General features: G+C 39.2%; 1 protein-coding gene across 19 annotated transcripts in view; it reads right to left on the minus strand.

Moving 5' to 3' along the window:
- Positions 1 to 1,667: 1,667 nt before the first annotated feature.
- The window catches only part of MPDZ (multiple PDZ domain crumbs cell polarity complex component), a 97,059-nt gene continuing 74,181 nt past the window's right edge, over positions 1,668 to 24,545 (minus strand). For 18 of the 19 annotated variants that reach the window (XM_033086162.2, XM_033086163.2, XM_033086173.2 and 15 more), the window contains 18 exons: positions 19,934 to 20,025; positions 19,712 to 19,796; positions 19,292 to 19,372; positions 18,668 to 18,760; positions 18,505 to 18,579; positions 16,988 to 17,165; positions 16,055 to 16,200; positions 15,648 to 15,731; positions 15,358 to 15,551; positions 14,956 to 15,103; positions 12,020 to 12,106; positions 10,613 to 10,709; positions 9,903 to 9,946; positions 8,726 to 8,848; positions 5,971 to 6,075; positions 5,741 to 5,853; positions 4,620 to 4,743; positions 1,668 to 3,856 (listed from right to left, as the gene is read on the minus strand). In XM_033086162.2, the coding sequence (XP_032942053.1) occupies positions 3,710 to 3,856; positions 4,620 to 4,743; positions 5,741 to 5,853; positions 5,971 to 6,075; positions 8,726 to 8,848; positions 9,903 to 9,946; positions 10,613 to 10,709; positions 12,020 to 12,106; positions 14,956 to 15,103; positions 15,358 to 15,551; positions 15,648 to 15,731; positions 16,055 to 16,200; positions 16,988 to 17,165; positions 18,505 to 18,579; positions 18,668 to 18,760; positions 19,292 to 19,372; positions 19,712 to 19,796; positions 19,934 to 20,025 (2,016 nt within the window). In that variant the 3' untranslated portion in view covers positions 1,668 to 3,709. The remainder of the gene's footprint in view (positions 3,857 to 4,619; positions 4,744 to 5,740; positions 5,854 to 5,970; positions 6,076 to 8,725; positions 8,849 to 9,902; positions 9,947 to 10,612; positions 10,710 to 12,019; positions 12,107 to 14,955; positions 15,104 to 15,357; positions 15,552 to 15,647; positions 15,732 to 16,054; positions 16,201 to 16,987; positions 17,166 to 18,504; positions 18,580 to 18,667; positions 18,761 to 19,291; positions 19,373 to 19,711; positions 19,797 to 19,933; positions 20,026 to 24,545) is intronic. The other variant, XM_033086164.2, reaches the window with a different exon arrangement.

Genomic DNA, 24,545 nt, shown 5'->3' on the forward strand with positions numbered 1-24,545 from the left:
CGAGCCGCAAGGGCTACAACGGCCGCTTGCCCCGCGGGCCGCGAGGGTTACAACGGCCGCTCCCCACGCGGGGCTGCGAGGGCTACAACGGCCGCTCCCCCTGCGGGCTGCAAGGGCCAGAGCGGCGCTTGTCCCGCGGGGCCGCGAGGGCTAAAACGGCCGCTCGCCCCGCGGGCCACGAGGGCTAAAACGGCCGCTCCCCCCGCGGGGCTGCGAGGGCCAGAGCGGCCGCTCCTGTGCCAGCACGGAGATGTGGCTCCGCTCGGAGCTCAGCTGCCTGCCCGCGTGGCTGAGCGGCTGTTTAAAGGCAACGTGGATCCATTGGGAATGCTCGCAAAATGACCACACTATTGTTCCTGTCATTTTCGGCTTGTAAATAAAGGGTGTGTCTTTTTTCACTTGGAAACAATGTTTCCGAGGTCGGCAGTAAGCCAGTAAGCCCTGGCGATCCCGCGATTGTGTTACTAAATGACGACTTTGTGAAAGTTCGCAGCGAACTAAAGTGCGGCTAATATTCTGGGTGCGGCTTATTTATTGACAAAGACATCAATGTTGCCAACACACCGGATATGCGGCTTATACTCCGTGCGGCTTGTATTCGTGAATTTACTGTACTTGAGAGTCTCTGTCAGCAAATCAAAACATCTTCTTGACACTTAGCAACAAGGATGACACTTTTTTCTTCATCTAGGCCTATAGAATGTACAGCTTCTTTTTATTTTTTCTTATAAAAAGAGATTGAATAGAGTGAAGGAAAGGGGATCAGCATAGCTATTAAATTCCAAGCCTTCTCCCAATTGAGAATTAACAACACTACTGCTACCATAAAGCTAACCCAGAAATAAAATCTAACAGAGGAATGAACAGAAAAGCAGCTATGCCAGCAATACCTCTTTACAGCCAAGCAATATGTGCATTCCTATGGATCAGCTGTCCTTTGTCCAGACCCCTGCTTTCAAAAAGTGACAGTGCCTTTCACTAATACCACTCTACAATTAAAGACCTTTTTATTAATACCACTCTGATTACCCCTCAGCAATAAACAGCTGAGAGTTAAGCAAAGTTAAAAGGCTGGATATCTGACCAGACAATGGGATGGAGCCTTTAAGATGCCAGACTCTTCCGAACCTGTAAGACAGTAACATGGAAAAAATGTAACCAAAACCATAAAACTTGGTAGAACTGGCACAGCAACTAGCACCTTACAGGACTACACCCTGTGACTAGAAAGTTGCGTTGAATATAAAATGATAAACAAAACCAAACATCCTAAGCCTGAGAAGTCTATTACTACAAGATCCAGTGCATGACAGCCACTAAGCAGTGGTCATGCAACAATTTCCTGGCATGGGGTTTGGGGGAGAGCCTGTTCTGAGTCCCATGCTTCATGGCCCACTGTTTTTGTCCCTCATGGCACATCCCATGCCTGAAGGAATGCTTTTTAAACAATGATTAATGCTCTCTACTACAAAAAAGCAACACAGCTTCCTAGTTTCATGAATTTACTAAAAGTTTGCAAGTGATAAAATCTGAAAAAAAAAATCAATTTCAGAAGAAGGTTTAAGGTTCACATCAAGAGTAATGCCTTTTTTAAACCATTAAATGGCTTTGAATTAATCTTTAGCAACAGAATGAATAATGCAAGCATGCCATTATAAAGCAACCAGTAACACACACAGAACTTTATTTCATCATAACAGGTTGGAATTTATTAATTTACATCCCCCATTGTGACACAAGAACAGTAACAAAATAGCTGTACACTACTTCTGTTACAAATATAGGTACTATTTAAAGTGACTTGTAGGCATTTCTCACTCTAGGCAAGCAATGAGTACAAAAGCAATTCAGTAACAGCAGCATCCAGTAATGGTAGCATCTAGTTTATTGCATCTTAGTCTATCTACCACAGTGTAACTTCTAGAACAGTTAAAAAGACAAATAGAGCACGCTTTTTTGTTAATTCACTTACACATAGCTATCAATTTGTTAATACTATTTGACAGACGCTCCTAACACTGCTTTTGTGACCCACTAAAATGAAAGACAGTCATTTGTATTATCCCCTAATAATGGCCTGACCATTGCCTGCATTTTCAGTTCATATTTCTCTTAAGCGATAGTTGAGATAGTGGCCTTCTTCTAAAATTCCATTTTTGCTAATTAACACTGCTGCTAAATAGTATATTATTTTCCTCTCTCAAAAGACTCAGCTAATTTTTTCAGCAGGAAAATAAATAATGGGAAAAGCAAGCTTTATCTGCCAGATTCCTAAGGGCAGGGCAGGCAAAGGCAGGCAGGTTACAATCAGTTAAGTGTTTCATTGAGTGCAGTTTTTAAATAAAGTTTTAGTGATGGGAAAATGATGCATTTATTGATCATGCTGCTGATCAAAGAACAGCTCCACTTGCATTGTACTTACTAGACACTTCTATCTGTGCCTCTAAAGTTAATATCCCCAAAATAATAGTTGTAGCTATCAAAGCTGTCAAATAAGCTCTTCTGCTTATTACTGATGCAAACCTTCACTGCTGGATTACTCCTCACTTCTACTGTGAGGCATTTTCAGGTTTTTACCCATCCTCAACCCATTACTCCAGGTTATATGCCTCCTCAGTTGAAGGAGGACTCTACCTTTGCTGCTAGTTATAATGGCAGCAACACCATAAATGTCAATCCTTTCACCCTGGCAATATCCAGACATCTATCCAGACATCAACTGGCAGCTAAGCAGAGCGGCTCTGAGAGGTTTGTTCATGGCGCTGATGCAAGCAGCTTGCAGAAATGTCTGCATCAACCCTGTATGTAGTCTTGCATGTTGGAAGAGGACAACCTTTGCTTACAGACACTTCATATTAGGAAAGCTGTTTTCACCATACAGACTATAAAACATTCCTATTTTAAAAGTCTAGTTCTTCTAATGCTGCAGTTGCTGGGCATTCTCAGTCACCAGGAATACCTTCCACTAGTCATGGATTTTTCTGCCCTGAGCACAAGTCCCACAAAACCCACAAACAAAATCCAAAACCACCATCACTACCACCAACACCCCCCACCACAGCCAAAATAATGAAACCCTCAAACCTAAGCCAAGTGAAACACAGTATTCTTTTTTTTTTTTTTTTCGGATACACCATGACACTTGTAAATTTAAACGCACAAAAAGACAAACAAAATAATCCACCCAAGTCACCCAAGTCACCAGCCTAGTTTCTTCTACTGGAGCATTGTGAAATAATATAGTCATTGAACAGTTTGGGTTGAAAGGAATCTGCCTCCAGATTACAGACTTTTCCCTTATCACCCAAAGTTCCGTTTGAGTCCTGTTTTCTGACTACTGCTACCCACGTAACCCCCTTGCTGACTTGGTGAATTTATAATTTTTCCAACACTATTCAAATATCTAAAGTCTCTCACCAAAACATTTTCTTGTGCGGTTATTCATGAAAGCTTTTTTTTCCACGGTGACTTACTAATAGGAAAAATATCTGTTTCCATAGCTAACATAACTTCATCCCAGCGGTTTGTCAGAAAGAGAAGTATTTCTAAAGTATACAAAAATACGGTTAAATGTTACTTTTTTCAGTGTTGTAACGCAGTCCTGTGAAGCTGGAAGAGTAAGAAGACTACATAAAACATTTCCATTCTCTTTGCTATGTGGAAAGTAAACAATATTGTGTTGTTGACCCTAACCCATCAGGCAGCCAGTTTATGACAATACAGTCAAAGTGACTGTTCCTTTTGTCCTTTTCAGAATGGCAACTGCTTCCTCGTGGGTCACCCCTTCTAAACTCTGCCCATTCACAGCAATGATTTGATCTCCCCTCTTGAGGCGTCCATCTTCTGCTGCTGCACCCTGGAACGATAAAACAAGTAACTGTGGACTCATGCATTTCTGCTTCTTCCTGACACACAGTCCTGAAAAGTAAACCCCTTGCAACATTTTTGATTTTCAGGGACAAACGTAGAGTCAATTGTTGTGAAGACTGCTAATTTTGCAGTACACCCTGCCCGGTCTAAGTTCCACATTTATAAACTGGATCTACACAATTGTTTGGTTCTCTTAACCCTGTTTTTCCAGCTAGCATAACATTTAAACACTAGTATTACAGAAGTAACATTTTCAAGACCTGGACAACTTTTCATGAAGTGGTGTAAAAGACAGCTTTACAATTTGATTTATCATAAACATTTAGCATTCATGATTCCAGTTTTCTCTGACTCCGCTGTTTTCTAGAGCCATCCAAATTACCAAATCCAGGTCAGCATTTGAACTTCTCTGAAGGTTCAGTCTGAGTTAATAAGGCATTCCCCTCTACTACCTGAAGCAAACACACTCTAATTAAAAGGCAAGGGAGCTTTTTTCCTAAGTGTTTAAACAATTCCAGTCTTGAGAGGTGGACAAGACACTACTAATAGGCATGTATATTTGGAAATTCTCAATCATTTGAAGATTGCAGCCTTCAAACACCGCAAACACATTTTGATCAGCCTTTGCACTAAAAAGGAAAAGCTGTGAGAAACTGTAACATTCTCTTGACTGCAAACCCAGGCCATGATTCAGAACAGTAAATGCAGTTGAACTAAAAAATGGATTGATTGAACAAATTTCCACCCACCTTTGCAAACACTGTCTTCACATAAATGGGTAAGTCTCCATGTGGACTGCCATAGCCACCCACAATACTAAAGCCAAGGCCATCTGGTCCTCTGTCCAAAGTAATGGTCTTGTACTGAGGAGGTCTAAGAAAAGGGAAAAGAGTATTTTGTCTGAACTTTGGATTTAACACGTAGATTAAAAAAATTACTCCTTTTAAGCTAACCAATACATTTCCGTTTCTGCTACAACTACAAATACTGTTATTATAAAGAACTGGCTATTTCACTTAATGTAAAACACTGCGAACTACCTAATGCATGTATTATATGAAAGCAGCTATTTCAAATATGGAGCTCAGGGCATAGTTATGGCTGCTATGTCCATCAACAGTGCTTACTAGTGAAATAGTGAGGCATTGCCAGTATCTCCAGATTCTGTAACATCTACTTTAAAAATCCTGTAATGCCTAAAATTAGTTCAAATAGTTTATGCTATTAAGGTTTAATTGCTTCTCTCCTAATAGAAGACAGTAAATTCGTATGTATGTGTATTTCTGTATTTCCCCACATATACTTTGATAGTAAGAAATTTTGGAATTCTACTTTTCAAAGTAGGTGTGTGTGGCTAAAGAATCCTTCTTCTCTTTCCCCATTCCTAAAAGAAAAATTCTCAGATTTATGACAGAGTTTGATGCAAAACTTGTTTATACAATGCACCTTGCAGAATGCCAGAAGGAGTACACCTTCTGTATACCAGAAACATCTGATATTCCTGATTGCCCAGCACTAGAGAGCACACCACAGAAAAACAGATACAACAGTGAAAAGAGAATTTCTGGGTGTATCAATTAATCCCAGCTACCCAATCTCAGTGAGGCAATAGAGGCTGTAGAAGAAATCAGATCACATCATCAGAACTGTACAGTAGAGAGTAAAAAAAAAGTAAAAAATATTTGCAGCACAGCAAATTGCATCATGAAAAACGCAGAAGAGGACCTATGGACCACAGGTGCCATGTACACCAAATATGTTAATGATGATTAAGCCAAAGATGTCATTCATTATTTGCTAGAATTTGGAAGGTTAATAGGTGGAACCGTCTAAAGAGGCTACAGAGGCTGCACATTCTATAATTACTGACCCCAAATCATCCTGAAAAATGCCAGTTGAAGTTAGTCCTGCAAATGAAAGGCTGGACGTAGGCGGATCCTGTTGCTGACCAGTTATGACACTTACTTCTCCTCCAGCTACAACCTAGGAACAGAGGTTGGAAATCAGCGATAGCAGAATGCTGACACTAAAATAGCTCAATGCAGCAGATGGCAAAGCAGTATTCAGAAAACATTCAAAATGTCATGGAGGATTTTTTACCTGCAACTCAATAGTGCCTGAAGCATTTTTTAAGATATTAACAGCCTGGGAATGAGTCATGCCCTCAGTAGATGTTCCACAGATGCTAACAATCCTGTCCCCAACCTACAGAAGCAAATGGAGAAAACTGAACTCAGTTACATGGATTTATTTGTCACTTCCAACAATAGCAGAGCTACAAAATGACTCAGTATGAAGGCAGGTAATTCAACATCAGAATTAGAAAATTACAGTAATTTCACGATTATAAGCCGCACTGAGTATAAGCCGCACTTCTGGGTTTCAGCAACTTTTTGGTTTTTTGTCCATATATAAGCCGCACCTGATTATAAGCCGCAGTTTACAATACAGAGTGTGATAAAAGGTATCTGTTCTATCACCATCTGTTGAGGGTGGGGACAGTGATTCTTATCTCAACGGCAGATAATGTGCTAATGGGCCATCCATTGAAACCAGACAGGGCATTGTTCTGTATCTTTTCACAACCCATCCTTCCTCCAGGGAGTCATTGTCTGCTAATGGCCCATTGAGTCCCACTGTGTGACTGATAAAATTACTACATCCCATTGGAAGTTGCTCCAGCCAGGGGAAGAGCCCAACATTTCTTACCAAGATAAAAACAGAGGCTTTGGGACACTAAGGTAGCCCCTTTCTCCACTGGACTCCAGGGGAAAACTGGATTTCTCCACATCACCACTGGACCTCCAGAGGGAAACTGCACCTTCTGCAGGAGCACTGCTCCAACTGAATCACATCTGTTACTGCAGGAGGATACAGCAGGAGGATACAGCCACCATTTAATGGGACTGCTACCAACACCCTGCCTGACAGGTTGTACGCTGACTTTGTCAGGGTTTGGAGTTTGTTTCTTTGTAGTACTGTATTTCTATTTTCATTTCCCTAGAAAAGAACTGTTACTCCTAATTCCCATATTTTTGCCTGAAACCCCCTTGATTTCCAAATTATAATAATTTGGAGAGAGGGGGTTTACATTCTCCATTTCAAAGAGAAGCTCCTGCCTTTCTCAGCAGACACCTGTCCTCCAAACTAGGACAACAACTTTTTGTTCTTTGTCCATATATAAGCCGCACCTGATTATAAGCCGCACTTTGGGTTCGGACCAAAATTTTAGTCAAAATGGTGCGGCTTATAATCGTGAAATTACTGTACACCAGTTTAGTGTAACAACTGTAAAGTAATTTCACAATTATAAGCCGCACTGAGTATAAGCCGCACTTCTGGGTGTTGGCAACTTTTCATTCTTTGTCCATACATAAGCTGCACCTGATTATAAGCCGCACGTTTCAATACAGGATGTGATAAAATGTATCTGTTCTATCACCATCGGTTGAGGGTGGGGGCATCGATCATTATCTCAACGGCAGATATTCTGCTAATGGGCCATCCATTGAAACCAGGCAGGGCATTGTTCTTTATCTTTTCACAACCCATCGTTCCTCCACAGAGTCATTTTCTGCTAATGGCCCATTGAGTCCCACTGTGTGACTGATAAAATTACTTCATCCCATTGGAAGTTGCTCCAGACAGGGGGAAGAGCCCAACATTATTACCAAGATAAAACCAGAGATTTTGGGACACTAAAGTAACCTCTTTCTCCACTGAACTCCAGGGGAAAACTGGATTTCTCCACATCACCACTGGACCTTTAGAGGGAAACTCCACTTTCTACAGGAGCACTGCTTCAACTGAATCACTACAAAAGGACTGCAGCCATCATTTAAAGGGACTGCTACCAACAACCTGTCTGACGGGGTGTCAGGTTGTACTCTGACTTTGTCAGGGTTTGGAGTTTGTTTCTTTGTAGTATTGTATTTTTATTTTAATTTCCCTAGAAAATAACTGTTATTTCTAATTCCCACATTTTTGCCTGAAAGCCCCCTGATTTCGAAATTATAGTAATTTGGAGGGAGGGGGTTTACATTCTCCATTTCAAAGAGAAGTTCCTGCCTTTCTCAGCAGACACCTGTCCTCCAAACTAAAACAGCAACTTTTAGTTCTTTGTCTGTATATAAGCCACACCTGATTATAAGCTGCACTTTGGGTTCAGACCAAAATTTTAGTCAAAATGGTGTGGCTTATAATTGTGAAATTACTGTACTTATGCTTTACAGAACTGCTTCTAAAACTCTAGAAATACACATTAAAAAACCAGAGGCATTTTGCATGTCACCTGAAAACAGAAAGACTGAAGTAGCAAAGTATCAGAGCCTGTTTGACTTCATCTTGAAATAACATTTTCTAAGAAATCTGAGTCAAATTCAACTACCTTTGACGCAGATTGGTTACAGCATGCATTTAAGTACTGTTTCAGATAAAATCTCGCACTCTTAATTCAAAGCCCAATATGTACTCTCTTTATCCTAAGCATAGGAAACACGAGAGATAAAACAGACTGCACACCTACATTGCAGGAATGACCACTACTCTCAGCAGTGGCACTCATTTATAGAACGCATCCTTCTGAACCACTTTCTAGCTTTTAATTTTCACAAGCTGACCAATTCTAAGATCCAAGACTATTTTAGGACCTCCTTTCTTAAGTTAGCACAAAAGCCAGCAACTACATTTTCCCATGCTAGCAATCAGAGTTCCTTTTTCATCGGTCCAAGTAAGAATTCATTCCACAGCCAGAAGCACTTATGACTATTGCTGAACTGCTGGTTTACTACGTGTCTAGAGTAATTGCAGTGCATTACCCACGCAATATTTACAGCCCTCTTAACAATTAACTTACTCTTAATTTCTGAGTCTGAGCTGCAACTCCATTTGGGTGCATCATGGCAATAAATATAGGAACATCTCCAAGAGGACTTCCTACACCTCCAGCAATGCTCACTCCGAGTGAATCGGCAGGGCTCTGTTATAGCAATTTAAAAAAAGATTAGATTTTTCTGGGAAGAAAAACATGGAGAATTGTAGGCTAACCTCAAAAGATCGCTAAACCCCTATTGTATGAAAATTAGAATTCCTATTTCAAGCCAGTTGCTTATATGCTTTGCATCACTTCAAGAAAGCAGAGAGAGCAGAAGGGATGTTTCTTCTTCTCAGTGGTAGGTGAAAATTTGCTGATATAATTGTGTGTTTTATCTTAATCAAACTAAATAATTACAGGATTAAGCACCTGACTCTTAATGTCAGCACAGTGGTCTGAGCAAGGAAAAACAATGAGATGGGATTGCTGTCCTTAGTACTGTATACATGAATATCCTACTATAAATCTTCTGAAGACTAGAATTAATCTTTATGCTCCCCCTAGTGTCCAAATGTTGAAGAGCAAAACCAGCTGTTTAGCACTGCACCACACTCAAATACCTCACTGTAGAAACTGCCATTGCAAAAAATTTGCATATTCTACTGTAAAAAGAGAAGGGATGAATATAATCCATGTAATCAAGTGAACTAGATGCCAAGCAAAGACAAATAAATAGAAATATTTTGGAATATAAATGCACTTTGTGACTAAGCTCACATGTATAATGAAAGTGACTGAATTTCACACTTGAAAACCTGGCAGCTGTCATGCAAAAGCCTACTCATTAAAAATATGTGTGAAGAAAAATATCAAATAACAAAAATCAGCCTTCCAACTTTGGTACAATTCCCCTGACTTTACCAAAACAGAATCTGAATTTAACTCAATCTTGTAACAATAAAATTAGGTCCCAGTATCTCTTCCTTCTTTTGCTTTCAACACAACTCACAAAACATAACAGTATAAATCACACTACTTTACATAAAAATATAGGCAGTGGAGATCATACAGTCCTGAACTTAAAAGATAGACAAATTAATTTCCTGTTCCTTTCCTAAAACAATGAATAGGCCTAGATTTCTTTCATTCTGTAAAGACACCTGTTGACAACAGCTACAAAACCTATTCCTAATATATGCCACTGCATGCTACAACTTACCTTTTTTATTTCAACTGTTCTTAGTCCCTGTATTTCAGAAGCTGCTGTCAAATGAATTAAAATAAATTAAAAAAAAAAGTTAAACTAGCATTCCTAGAAAGCTTTTTCAATAAAGTTATTGAAATTACTATGATGATTCTAACTTTCTGCTTGTTTGTTATATACATTTCAATCTGATTTTGACAGTGGTCAACATTACAATAATCTGAAATACTTCTATTTCTGATTATTGTAGTAAATACTTCTAGAATACGTGAAAGAATCTACAATTTTCTCAATTTAAATAACTTTTGGAATAAGACTGCTATGCATGCTCAAATGGAATAGAAAAAATTCTATTATTTTCTAGCAATACTTTGATCAGAAATAACTTTGTTCTAAATTTAAGTATGAGACAGTTATTCTACATGTATGTGGATTTCTGTGAATGAGACAGCTTGTCACATGATCTGATTAGATTAAATACAAAATTATGGCCCAACTTAGATTGTCAACATCTTAGCTGCTGACATAAGAAGTTGCTAGTTTCTTTCATAAAAAGCTACTACAAGATATATATGATGTACTGAGCAATAACTGCTTCTACAGCATTTTACTACGGAATCACTTTGAGACCTACATCACATAGTTATAACATTTTAACAGAAATATCTCAGCTACCAGTTCACATGTATAAAATACTGAAAGCACCAAAATATTCTCCAACTTACTGGTATTCTTCTTTAGACCACTTTCAAAGACCTCAGGTGCACTGGACCCAGAAACCGGGAAACCAAACGATGAGAGACTGCCGCTTCCTTCACTGACCTACACACAATGTAAGACTGGAATTAGAGAGGAGCTTCACTGACCCAGCTACTAAAAATAAAACTGTAACTTGCTATATTCAGTTTATTTTCTGCAGTATTTCATTTTTTCTGTGCCCAGTTAAAACTGAGTCAGAGAACTCCACAAACTTTTTGGTCACTGTATATGGCTCTTTTTTGAAGCATCATTAGACCAATAGAGATTGTATTTCTACAACTCCATGCAAAGCTTTGAAGTGCTTCTTCTGATGGCCCATCAAGGCCCTGTTATCTGCACCTCTATCACCTTACAGACATCTTCCAATGCAAGTGAGCCACAAGTACCATAGTAAGGACAGAATACAAAAGACAGATCTCAGTTCATCCTCACGTGGGCTCTCAAATATTCACCTACTGCATCAGCTGCAACTAAGATTAGGCTCTCCACTCAACTTGATCTACACAATTTCCAGAGTTTCACTATACTTGAAGGGCAACTAAAGGAACAACATGGTTCCTAGTTAGAATAGTTCACTGACTGTGACACAACCTTCAAAACATTCACCACTCTGAACTTCATATTAGAATAAGACCAGCCAGAATCCGCATGTTTTCATGTTGCATTACTAATTCTGAAAAAAGCCTAAAATGTCAGTCTTGTCTTGTCTTAACCTTCTTGCTTGAATTTTAATTATGTCTTAAAACTTCTTATAATTAATAATTGGTAATTTTCATCCCCAGTTCATAACCAAAGCAAGTTCTTAAGGTAATTTGTGAGCTTTTAGAACTGCAGCTCCTACTGGAAATAATCACAGTGCAAACTGCTATGCCATGGAAGATGTTTTCAAATGCAGAAATTGATGTGAGGCTGTAACAATCCACCATCAGAGCAACAATAAAATAAATAAGAGAAGTCTGATGGAAAGAGCACAGGTTTCCTGCTGGCAGGCAAGATTACAGTAAGAACATGGAAGGAATGGAGAAATTCCCTAAGCTTACTGAAGTAATACTACACCACATGCCAACTAATCTGAAAGTAACTAAGAGGTTTAAAGTTGACTCTAACTTCTTCTAGTATTGATGAGAATTGGAGTTCTCTACGCTTCCAGGCTGAAGCTTGGAGCAAAGTAATTTCTGTATTATATTTTTGGCTGGATCCTGTCTAGAACAGATACAATTTGCTAAGCTGAACATATAAAATGGCTACTGAAAAGCTGTAAAATTCTTACATCTTGGATCTGGTATGTGAAAAATAATTGTCATCATAAAACCAATCTTTTTTTTTTCTTTCATTATTTAACATTATTTCTCCTAAACTAACCAGTTACATACCTGGCTGCTTTGGGATGTTCTTCTCTCAGAGTGAAAAGGTCCAGCTTTTATTCTTCCAACCTCTAGTCTTACTGTACCTAAGGAACACTAAAGAAGCAGTTTACTTGTAACACATTTCTCCTGTCTACAAAACTAAAACCCACAGTATTTAGGTGGTTTTCTAGAAGGTAGAAAAAGAAAAAAAAAAATGGACAGAGGGGAGAATGATGGACTAGCAATCCTGAAATAAGCATTCTACAGAGAGAGCTCATGGCAGGACCAGTGACACACAGAAAATACACTATGAAACTCAATACTGAGCAGGATACTTTTTTTATACTGGACTAATCAGTATTACAATGTAGACATGAAAATCACACCACAGGACTTATTCTATTTGATTGCACTTAATAATGAATAGCTTCCGAACTGCAACTTTACATGCCACATGTCACAATGAACACACAATTTTTACAATAAAAACTAAAAACAGTGTAACACCTGTCCCAATCATTATTTCTCTTGATATGACTGAGAACATGGTAATTTTACTGGAAATTACTCATCCCTCTCAAACTTTGGAAATGATCCGTTGCTCTGGATAGACACCAACATAACTATGAAATTTTTGGCAGAAAATTCCCTAGGTGTCTATGGTTTAAGTGAACTTTCTGCATCTGACTCCCAGCAATAAGCTGGGTGATATGGACTGACTGCACATTGGAAAGTCCTTTCACTAGCCTTTAAGATTTCAACTACACTATTGAGTATTCACGTGTCTACATAAAATGGACGTCTCAGGAGAAAATTCACCCTGCAATTAAATATTTCAAAATCAAGACATTATTTAAAAAACCCCAGAAAAGTTATTACCACAAGGTTAAGAAAATTACTTTGAACATAAGTAGTGTAAAGAGAAGACATCGATCTGCAATGTATTAATGCAGATATTTCAGTTTTGTTGCTATTTTGATTTTTTCTTTCAGTTTTCAGTGTAAACTTCTGCCTTCAAAGAATTTAATAATAAATGAGGTTTCCTTTATTTATCAAGTTTTCTTATCCTAAGAGAGATTCATGCATTTGTCAGAAAAATTCACAGTAATAGGGCAATATATCAAAACCAACCAGACATATCCATTCAAACAAGGTTTCAATACTTCATATGCTGTTGCTATTCTCTTAGGGGGTGACACTAAAAAACAATTTATTACTAAATCACTTTTTATTTTATAAATAATGTTGACTTCTCAGTATCCTGGAAAAGACTTGATCAAAGCTCAGGCAAAACCATTCCTCATTGTTCGTATGAATTTAGTCATATTAAACCATATGGACAACTCTTATTCAAAGTGGAAAATTGAGGAAATATGCACCTAAAATTGCCACATCCTCACAAATACATAAACCCACAAATGAGATTTTAAAATTATGTGTAAAAGTAGGAAGTAATACTTTCCAATGGAACTTGTGAATAAATCAATTCCCATTCAGTTTTATTACACCTTCCTCTCGCTTCCTAAATTCTTCCACTTGATAGATCCATTAAGTCTAGTGATGGGAAAAACTGATAGTCTTTTCACATACTTTAGGAGATACTTCAAAAGAAACACTGCAAGAACAGGCAGAATTCTCAGACTGATGACACATTCTATTTGTCTCATTCTACTTAAAATATACTGGAATTTTCCAAAGATTATAAAATAATTTTCTAGCAAAAAACATTTTAGGCAGTTCAAGACAATTCACTTCTAGGTCCTACTCTGATGAATGAATATTGAATAGGTATGTGAACAGGAAACAGTGACTGCCTACATATGAATGACCATGTTTATTCCACTTATACTACGTGAACAAAACAATTATTAACAATAATTTGTCTAAAGTATTTTAAAAGCCCATTTCTTGGGGCTATGACAATTGACTACAAGTACTACTGAGCAATGATGAAGTACTTAAAACCTGAATATACAAATGGTAAGTGGAAACTAAGCATCATCAATCTGATATTCTAAAATGCTTGTCAAAATGAAATAAACTTCTCACATGAAAAGGCATTTTTATTCAGAGGGGAGAAACAGCATACAAAGAAGAAATGATGTATTCTTAAATAAAATTTTAAAACTATCATGTAAGAAGGGAAAAGTACTATATCCAAAGAAGAGTATACTAACAAGTTCACTGTCACAACACAGACCCTGTTCTGGCCTCATTCTGATTAGAGGAAGGACATCAGAACAAAAAAATTATAAAGAATAGGTTGGCTCCAAGAACTCCAGGTAGTTACTCCAGTAAACTCTGAGAAAGCAATTTCTTATACCAAAAGTTTATCACTGAAAAATGCATTGTAGTATTAAATAAATGTAAGGTGGCACAACACATATATAATTAAAAAATATTAACATCTCCTAGTGGACCAGGTTAGTCAGAGCCCCATCCAACCTGGCCTTCCAGGGCATCCTATTCCAGTGACTCACCATTCTCACATTAAAGAATTTCTGCTAAACAACTAATATAAACTTACTCTTTTGTTCTAAAACCATTCCCTCTTGTTCTACAGGCCGTTGAAAACAAACTATGAAAGTAGCCACTTTTTGCCCAACTACTCTGCTGAATTCTCCATATTCAAAGTCAGTTCTGAGAATCTTTCTGAAAATGTGAGACAGCTATCAGTTTGTTTGACAAAATAGTGTTAAGTTTTCAGTTGTTGTAGGTAATGGTATTCTATAAAGGTTTTCTATAAGGCCTATGTTTATAAACATATAGCTTTCTGCACCGTCACTCTCAGTTTTTTTTTTAATAAAAATCCGAATGCTCTAGATTTCAGGTTAAATTTGGATCCCTAACTCATCTCACTGACATCCCAGTAACAGTCTGATCTCAGTCTGAATAAAGTTAAAGCTTTCAAAAAATTTGTATCTCAATTTTTCACTTTAATCCATCTTATCTTTTCCCAATACCTTTAGCAAAGCTGCAACAGCCTCCTGATTAGCATTTCGGACATCTTCTCCATTCACTGTTAATATCTGGTCTCCTTGCATCAATCTCCCATCTGTATCTGCTATTCCTCCTTTGACGATGTCTGATACAAACACACCTGTGTCATTTCTGCAAATACACACATGAATTTTACATCACAGTATTGGCTGGCAGTCATGTTTATGGCTTGTTACTGGGAACACAATAAACATTGTCTCATTTTTTTGTTGAGTAACACTGGCTTAGTTCTCTAGGGAAGGCTGATTAGCTTAAGCACAGAAACAAGATGTATGGCCTTCAACCCTACAGGATCTGAGCACCAGATCACAAACAAAACATGATAAGCAAGTTCCAGACACTGAATCTCCAGGCACATTACATACCTTTTCCCAACAATACTCAGCCCAAGGCCTTTACCAGGCTTCTTCTGGAGCTCTATATTCAGCACATCATACATGTCTTCCTCCTTGTACTGGGCTTCATCTCTGTACACAGTTAGACGAACTTTTTGGGGTGTCTGTCGGAGGACATTAATGGCTTCATCATGTGTAGCATTCCTGAGGTCAATTCCATTTACCTGCAATGAAAGTGTACAACAGTAAATTGCGCAGCACCTTCCAGCAGACAAATACAACAGCAATGAAAACAAAAGCAACCAAAGAAATCAGCATACCTCTAGTATCTGATCACCAGCCCACAGTCGTCCATCTTTAGATGCTGCTCCTTCTTCATACACTTCATGGATAATGATTGCTCCCTGTCAACAAAAGCAAATAACAAAACTGAATGTTGAAAGAACAGGCGCCATTCAGAACCAAAAGTAACTGAAAATTGTTACTATAATTCATCAATGACAAGTCAGATGGAATGGAAGTCAGATGCATGATGAACAAATTACCAAAACTTTAAAGATGCTAATTGATACTTTTAATTTTAGAAAGGGCATCTTCCTGATTTTTGTTTCTTTTGCGTCTTTCTATAAATGTTATAGAAACAAATGGCATGAAAAATCTATTTTATCAGACTTTAATTTAATTTCTTTTATTTCATTTGAGTGACACACATATTTTTTCAACCAACCAGCAAAGTGTCTGCTCCTCCAACAATGCTCAGACCAAGACCAGTCCGCCCTTTGGAGATATCAATGGTTGTTTCACATCCAGGAATGATGGGACAAGTAGCTGGGTCAGAGGTTAACATGGCTGGAGTTGAAGACCTGCTTGTGTCTAAAACAACAATGAAACATCCTGGTTACAGTAACAGAGTTCAGTATTAGGAAAGTGACTTTAAAATAGTATTTTTCAGAGTTCACTACCAGCTGTACAGCAATAGCTAAACAGCTGATCCACAGAGAATGATGCTGCCAATTCTCCCTACTCCTCAGAGAAGTACTATCCTGTAGTTTTTTTGCCATGCCTCCTGTAGTTTTTTTGCCCTCAAGTACCTGGATTATAGTCTGGACAGCCAAAGTAGATACTGCATACAACATACTCTATTTAGGATATAATTTAATTTAAGTATCTATATGATGTGTGCATTACTTGATTTACTAGTAACTTAGAAGTGCATTTCTTAACCATCAACCACTGCTTAACTATCACCCATCAGAAACATCTTAACTCTCCACTTGGAAGAAGAGCCAAATGTGGCTACTTATAAATGGCAAAACAGTCTCAACCATCTTCTTTTTCCACAAAAAATGACATGATTCTTCTCCCTCATTTAAAGGAATGCCTTTCACTTAGTTCTAGACAACCATGACAGAGGCATCTGCTGCATGTCTGAGATGGAGGAGAAAATCCTTTCATCCTCCTGCCTCTACAACAGTAAGGCAAGAGGTAGGTTTTCTGTATGAGGGCACAATGTTTTATTTATATGAATATGTAATATGTAATCTGGAAATATTAGACAATGAAGACAGCTCAGTGCATGCAAAAAGAGAAAACTTACAAGCTAGGTCTTTGGTTTTATGTTACAACTCCAGTGAATACAGACACACAAGGAAAACATTACTTTTGACTGCTTCTGGTTCTGGTGAGCTGGAAGTGGGGACAGGTGCTGGTGGTTGCATATTCCTCTTCTCTGCTGGGACAGTGCTGGGAGGGGCTGGTGCTGTAGTCAGGTTACCTGTTTCTGCTGGATTGATTGTAAGCCTCACCACAGATTTGGATGTCTTCAGGAGACTAATAAACTGAATGATAAAGGGAAAAGCCTATGAAAACTGTAACTGGATTGTACAGTTGCAAACCAAAAATAAAGAAAAATAACAGTTCTGCAAAGTGGAGCTACTAGCCATGGCCCTGAAGGTTTTCTCATAAGGAACAAACATAAATATTGATGTTTTTTCTAAGAAACTTTTTCCCATGAAACTTTGCCAAACTACACCAGATGAGAATACTGCAGTCTTTCAATGGCTTCTCTAGACAAAATACTATACTGCATAGCAATTATTAGACAACAGAAGTACTGCCTTTTAATGCTGAGAGGAGCCCAATTCTGATCTCACAGAAGTCAATATTGAAATATCTAGTAAACTAATGAAATGTACAACTGACATCTTGGGACAAAAGCCTGAAAATACTACCTGAACTATGGAAGGGAGAGAAGGACACCAGGGTGTAATGCAAAACCTAGTTCAAAGAGATACTGAAAATCCTTCAAAAACAACAGCCATCTTAAAGAAAAGACACTAAGTCCTCTTGAGACTTTAAATTCAAGTAGAGATATTTTCAGAAATTACTTACTCAATTTGTTTTTACAATGCCTACCTACCCCTACCTCCTTACTGGCAACTTCACTATCTCTTACTTATTTACTGCCTCAGAGACAGCAGTACATCAAAGAGTAAGATTGATGCTCTCCTAATTGCCCTTTAACAAACAGAAAGTAATCTACTCATGCCTAAAGAATCACATTTCTTGGTAGTAAGGCAGGTGCTAGAAAAAAGGCCTTGATTTACTACAGACCCCAAATTGAGTTTGCAGAGCTAGAAGCTAGAAATAAATCTTGTTATTTAGGAATGGAGATATTTTTCTCCAAAGGTTTGAAATACTATGCTTGGAATATAATGAGGCTGTTACTACAGACAGTTCCCATGGATAAGCACAGTTTATGATTTGATTTACCACTGATTCAACTCACTTGTGTAAATTTACACGTATTAGTTTTAGCGGTTCTAACAATTTTAAAGTGGACTAGCTATGGAGTCATTATTGAGCAACAGTTCATGGCTTTTATCACACTACTAAGTGTCTCTCAGTCATCAGGTCTGAACCACAGGGAAAATAAAATTACATTCCAAGCAGATATAGGAGGATTCATGTAGTGCATTAATGTAAAATAACAGTTGAGCTGTAAATTTAGGCTTTAGTTTATTTTGCAGTAGTTTCCTTACCCAGACAGTGCCTGCAGATCTTTTATTTGTTTTTTTAAGTAAATTATAATAATGAGAACCTCACTGGTTTAAGATACAAGGACCTACTACATTAAGCAGTATGCTTTCTACAACATTCCTGACGTTTCAGAAGCACCTTTTCTACAGGATATCCCACAACAATTTCATCATCCACTGCCAGAATGACATCTCCAACTTTGACACGTCCATCCTGGAAAAATATAAAATAAAAAATATGAACTGTGGATGCTACTCCAAAAACATTCTTCATTCTCTAATCAGATTTTAAATGTTCTTACCTTTGCAGCTGCACCATGATCTGTTAAGCTTTTAATAACTACTCCATTAGTTGTGTCTTCTTCACTAATGGCAATTCCAAAGCCTCCTTGATCCTGGGGCAAACAGAAAAATGCAAATGGTTAAGTACCATGACATCAAAATATTAGAATACAATCACTAAAGACTAGTGAAGCCTGCTGACATATCAAGACTGGAGTTTCACAATGCACCAGTATTTTTGTTTTAAACTATTTCTGGAATAGATTCTGCTAACCTACAAACTAATGAGATAAATCTGAAACACTTCTGAACTCAAACCCACTCCTTTGAAACATACATAGCAAATAACGATTCAGTTTTTACTTTGAACATTTAGGGCATAACTTTTACCTGAGGAACCATGATGATTATAAAAAGTTCAGCAAATAGACAAGAAAATACTTCTTCCAGAGACACAAAGCAATTGACAAATCAAAATCAGTCATTCTGTGAGGAAAACTTAGGGGTCCAAAAGAAGAGTAGATCTCTAGAAATCTCTTTTTTGATTTCGAGTAACTAAGAGACTGTTTGTCATAAGAGGGACAGCATTACAAAATTGAATGGCTACTGAATAAAAATGTGACTGATGTAAAGTCAGTACATACCTTAGGAAGTTCCACATACAGAAGGTTTTTACATGAACTCAAGTCAGAAAATGCACTCGGGTTGGCAACATTGATATCAATCTAAGAGAAAAAGAAAATGCAGCTGTAAGCAACTATATCCAACATTTTTAACCAAAACAGTGTGCAAACATTTAAAGCAAGTCTGCTCATTTTCGAGTTTCCCTTAAACTTCTAGAACCCTATTGATGGGAATATTACACTTACTTCGTAGTACAGAAGAATATAAAATGAAACAAAATTCATCACAGCTGTACTAAATTTAGCAACTTTCTAAAATCTCAATTATTTTTCTATGGGTTTCTTTCTCTTTTACTGTATTTCCTAAGCAGACAGGGTCCTCTTCTATCCAGAACAATGTCAGTATTTTGGTAAATTAAGAAAAACAAGTATTCACTTTACCTCTTGATGTGCTCCTGAAGAACACTGTGAAGCCTCTACTGACTTTGAAGGGCAAACAGCCATCTGATTTACTGCATCTTTGTTTCTGAAAAATATTCAGCAAAAGAATGTAGTGTTCAAAACCACATCAATGTTACCAAAATTAAAAATAACAAACACTGAGTGAAACTTGAGCACATTAAAAATTAAACCTTTTCAGCCAAACCTTTAACCAGAACTTACCTGATAAAGATGACTTTAACTTTAGACGGTGCACATTTGATTATTGAAGAAGCATTCTGATGAGTCCTTCCATAAAGGATTTGGCCATTTATCTAGATAAGGAAAGGTAGAAAGTATTTGTCAAAAATATTTTAATTCCTTACACTTAAACTAATTTTTAAGTCTTAAAAAATCCATATCGCGGACTAAACAGCAACTGTATAAAAATATGAGTTACAGTAATTTCACTAATACAAGCCACAGCAATTTGACAAAAATTTTGGTGGAAACCCGGAAGTGTGGCTAATACTTGGGGGCGGCTAATATGTGAATAATTTTCTGATATTTACAACCCCAGACGTGCCAGCCAGGGCGCCGAGCCAAGCACCTGCCAGTAAAAGCCGGCATTCCGCGATTGTTACAGTGTTACCGTGTTGCCCTGGCTCCCTGCAGGCAGCACGGGGGGTGGGGAGAGAGGCAGGAGAGCTCTCTCCTTCCCTCCTCTGCCGCAACCCGGGGGAGAGATGGGGAGGCCCCGCGCAGCCATTGCCGTGGCTCGGGGAGGAGGGGGTGGGCTCTGCCCCCGCCCTCTACCGCTGTGGCGGGAGCAGGGGGTGCTCCGTGCCCAGCCGGCGCCGCGGCGGGAGCGGGACCGGGGTGAGCGAGCCCAGAGGCGGCGGCCAGCCCCAAGCGGCCCCACCGAGCTGGGCCACCTGGCCCCGTCAGCAGCCCCTAGCGGGCCGAGCCTGCACAGCCTTAGTTGAGCCAGTAAACCCCCCGCCATGCCGCGGTTCTGTTACTATTTGGCAACTTTGTTGCACGCGGGTCCTCGCCGCGAATGACAGAGCGGCTTATACTTAGGGTGCGGCTTATTTATGGACAAAGAACGAAATATTTGCCAACACCAAGAGATGCGGCTTATACTCAGTGCGGCTTGTATTCGTGAATTTACTGTATGTCCTACTTTTGCCCTCTTCTTCCAGTAAAAATATTCACTGCAGTTTGACTTCAGACTAACACTGCCACAAGTGCTAAAAATGTCACTTTCTGAGTTATACTGGGTGGACCTGGTACACCATCTATTCTTACTTGCCATTTATCACTTTATGACTGATGAAGTGACTAAGCAGGGCCATGGGAAATTCTAACCATAACAAACAAATGAATTGCTTATATCCTGCAATGAGATTGCTATTATTTATTGAATCTCAGGCACCTTGAATCCCTGAGCCAAGCATTTATACACAGAAGTCTTAACACTGGTACATTTACCAGAATTATAAACTAGTTTTGATGAGGAAGAGGGACTTCTTGCAGTTCTGTATGTCAGAGAGGAGCCAGGAAACACCAACACTTTAGGAAGCAGCAAGCAGACAACTGCAAATTAACTCAAATGAACTAAGGAGTCTTTTCCTCAAAAGGTGAATAGGTGGATAATTCAGCTTAAGTGCCTGTACACCAATACCAGCAGCATGGGTAACAAACAAGAGGAACTGGAAACCAGCTCCTCAACTGCTCCAAAATGGTGCAATTCTAAAGCCTATAATCTAGCTGCTCTCATAGAAACTTGGTGGGATGAATCATGCAACTCAAACATTTCAGTCAAGGGCTACAACCTTTTCAGAAGAGAGAGGCTGAGAAGGAGGGAGGGGCAAATGTGCTATGCTCCATGCCAAGGAATTGATAGATTGTGAAGAGCTTCTTCTGAGAAACAGACACAACTCAGCCTGTGGGTAAAAAGGTCAGCATCATTGAGGGACACCTTATGGTTAGGGTCCACCACAGGCTGCCTGATCACAGTGAGCCTGTTGACCAGACTTCTTGCTTTAGATACAGCAATCATTGTGCTCACAGGCTCTCATCCTGATGGGGGATTTTAACCACCTGTATGTCTGCTGGGAAACTGGTACAGCTGACTGCAAACAATGCAGAAGACTCCTGGAGTGCACTGAGAACAACTTCCTGGTCCTGGTATAGGCCAAACCAACCAGAGAAGCAGTGTTACTGGATGCAGTCCTCACCAGTGCAGATGAGCTCATTAGAAAGACTGAGACTGGAGGCAGCCTTAGCTGCCTCGCTTCACTGTAGTGACCATGCCCTGGTTAAATCACTGATCTCGAGGAACATGGGTTTGAAAACGATCAGAGTCAGAACTAACCCTGATCTTTAGAATAATGGACTTTCAGCTGTTAAAAGAATTAATACTGTAGTTGGGGACAGAGGACCTCACCAATGCTGGTAGCTTTTTGAGGACACTCCATCCCTGTATGTAAGAAATCAGGTTAGGCAAGCTGCCTCTGTAAGGCCTTTATCAAAGTTCCACACAATGTCCTTATCTTCAAACAGGAGAGAGACAGATTTGAAGGATGGACTATTTGGTGGATAAGGAACTGGGTGGATGGATGGATGGAGTTGTGATCAATGGCTGTGTGTCCTGGTGGAGGCTGGTGACAAGTCAGGGCTCTTTTCTGGGACTAGGGCTCTTTAATATCTTTATCAATGAAAAAGATGAAGAGATCGAGGACACCCTCAGCAGATTTGCAGATGACACAAAGATGAGTGGTGTAGTTGACACAATATAAAGATGGGATGCCATCTGGAGAGACCTGGAAACACTTGTCAAGTGGGCCTGTGGGAATCTCACAAGGTGCAACAAGTTCAATTACAAGGTCCTGCACCTGGGCTGGGGCAATCCAAGAATATGGACTGGAAACAGAAGAAATTGAGAGCAACCCTGTAGAGAAGGACTTTAGGATTCTTGTGAATGAAAATCTGGACATGAGCAAAAACTCTAGGCTTACAGCCCAGGCAGCCAATGACTTCTGGGCAGCATCCAAAGAGGTGTGACCAGAAGGTCAAGGGAGGGGATTCTCTCCCTCTACTCTGCCCACGAGACGCCACCTCAAGTACCACATTCATTTATGGAACTCTCAATGCCAGAAAGATGTGGGTCTGTCAGAGCAGCTCCACAGGAGGGCCATGAATATGATCAGAGGGGCTGGAGCACCTCTCCTGTGAAGACAGGCTGGAAGAGTTGTGGTTATTTAGCCTGGAGAAAAGCAAACTCTGGTGAGACCTCACTGCAGTCTTCCAGAACTTAAAGGGGGCTTACACAAAAAAGAAGAATAACTTTTACATGAGGTGATAGGGATATGACAAGGGGCAATGGTTTTAAACTGAAAGAAGAAAGTAAATTTTAGATTAGATGTCAGGAAAAAACTCTTTACCTAGAGGATAATAAGGCACTGGAATGGGCTGCCCAGAGAAACTGTGGATGCTCCATCCTTGGAAGTGGTCAAGGCCAGACTGAATGGGACCTGAGCAACTTGATCTGGTAGCTGGCAACACAGATCAGTGAGGAACACTTGCAAGATCTTTAAGATCCCTTCAAACCCATTCTATGACTCCGCACTTACTATCTGAAGATATGACCTGGCAATATTTTTTCCATTTGGTAGAGCAGACTCTAACACCTTGAAGCACCAAAGATTTTGACAGGAGAGGTGCTATCAGTGTGGATTTGCAGACTAAGGCCATTATTTGCTTGCATCTTGTATGTTCAATTTTTTCTTGAAAATGGAAAGCCATGGTGCTGAAGTTAACCCAAGTAAAGAGAAATTATTGAAAAAGGACAATTTGGACCTACACAAAGGGGCAGTAATAAAATACATACAGCTAGCACTAACAGAAGCAGAGATACAGCAAAGCAACAGATGCAAGACACTGTAACGAGGGCTGAGCGTAACATCAACCACCTCCTATGCAGGCTGTGTGCACCAGGCATGGTCACAGGGATACTGAGCCTTGTCATTTACACTGGAGTTCACAACCCAAATACAGCATTTCCTGTGGTGTTTGCCACAGCCTTGCGAAACATACATGGTCAGACTGCCAAGTGGGGAGATGGGACGTGGCCCTCAACACCTGATGGACAGCTACTTGGGAGTACAGGGAGCAAGCTCAGATGTCTCCTCTCAGAAGAGGCTGAGGCAATTTCTTAGCATTAGTCTGTGTGGACAGTAAGCAGGAAATCACAAGACAATATATGCAGACACAGATGTGTTTCAAAATGTTTTCAGAATATTCCACCTCTTCAACATCAGTATTTTAAAAACAGATGTTTTGAGTGAACTGTATCACAACTGGAGTCTGCAAGAAAGTTTCCTCCATGAGACTTGGTCCACAGTGCCAGAAATCCCTAATTTCATTCCTAGTCTCCGAGTTCCAGTCTATATAATCTACTCTTTCAATGTCTCCCTCAAGCTTTGTTCAGATTCATCATCTCCTCTCTGTACCATTCCCCCAGGACACCCTCACACACTTCCACATAAAGCTTTGAAGTTACACTAAGCATTTCTGTGAGGGTAATGTTACCTACTGCTATCAGAAAGAATGGGAAAAACTATAGTAAGGAATACATCTCCTGTATCATCAACTGGGCTACAGGAATATAAAAACATAAGTTATGCTTCGCATATGTACTTGAAATGTTAACTGCATGTTTAGTGGTTTGGTCACTCTAATCCACTAGAAAACAATACTCAAACACATAATGAGTTAGAAGTCCATAATAAAAACAGATCTGTTCCTGTTTCCCCGATTTAATTTCCACATTTTGTGTTACACAATATAA

The sequence above is a fragment of the Catharus ustulatus genome, chromosome Z (assembly GCF_009819885.2).
Source record: "Catharus ustulatus isolate bCatUst1 chromosome Z, bCatUst1.pri.v2, whole genome shotgun sequence".
Lineage (NCBI taxonomy): Eukaryota > Metazoa > Chordata > Aves > Passeriformes > Turdidae > Catharus > Catharus ustulatus.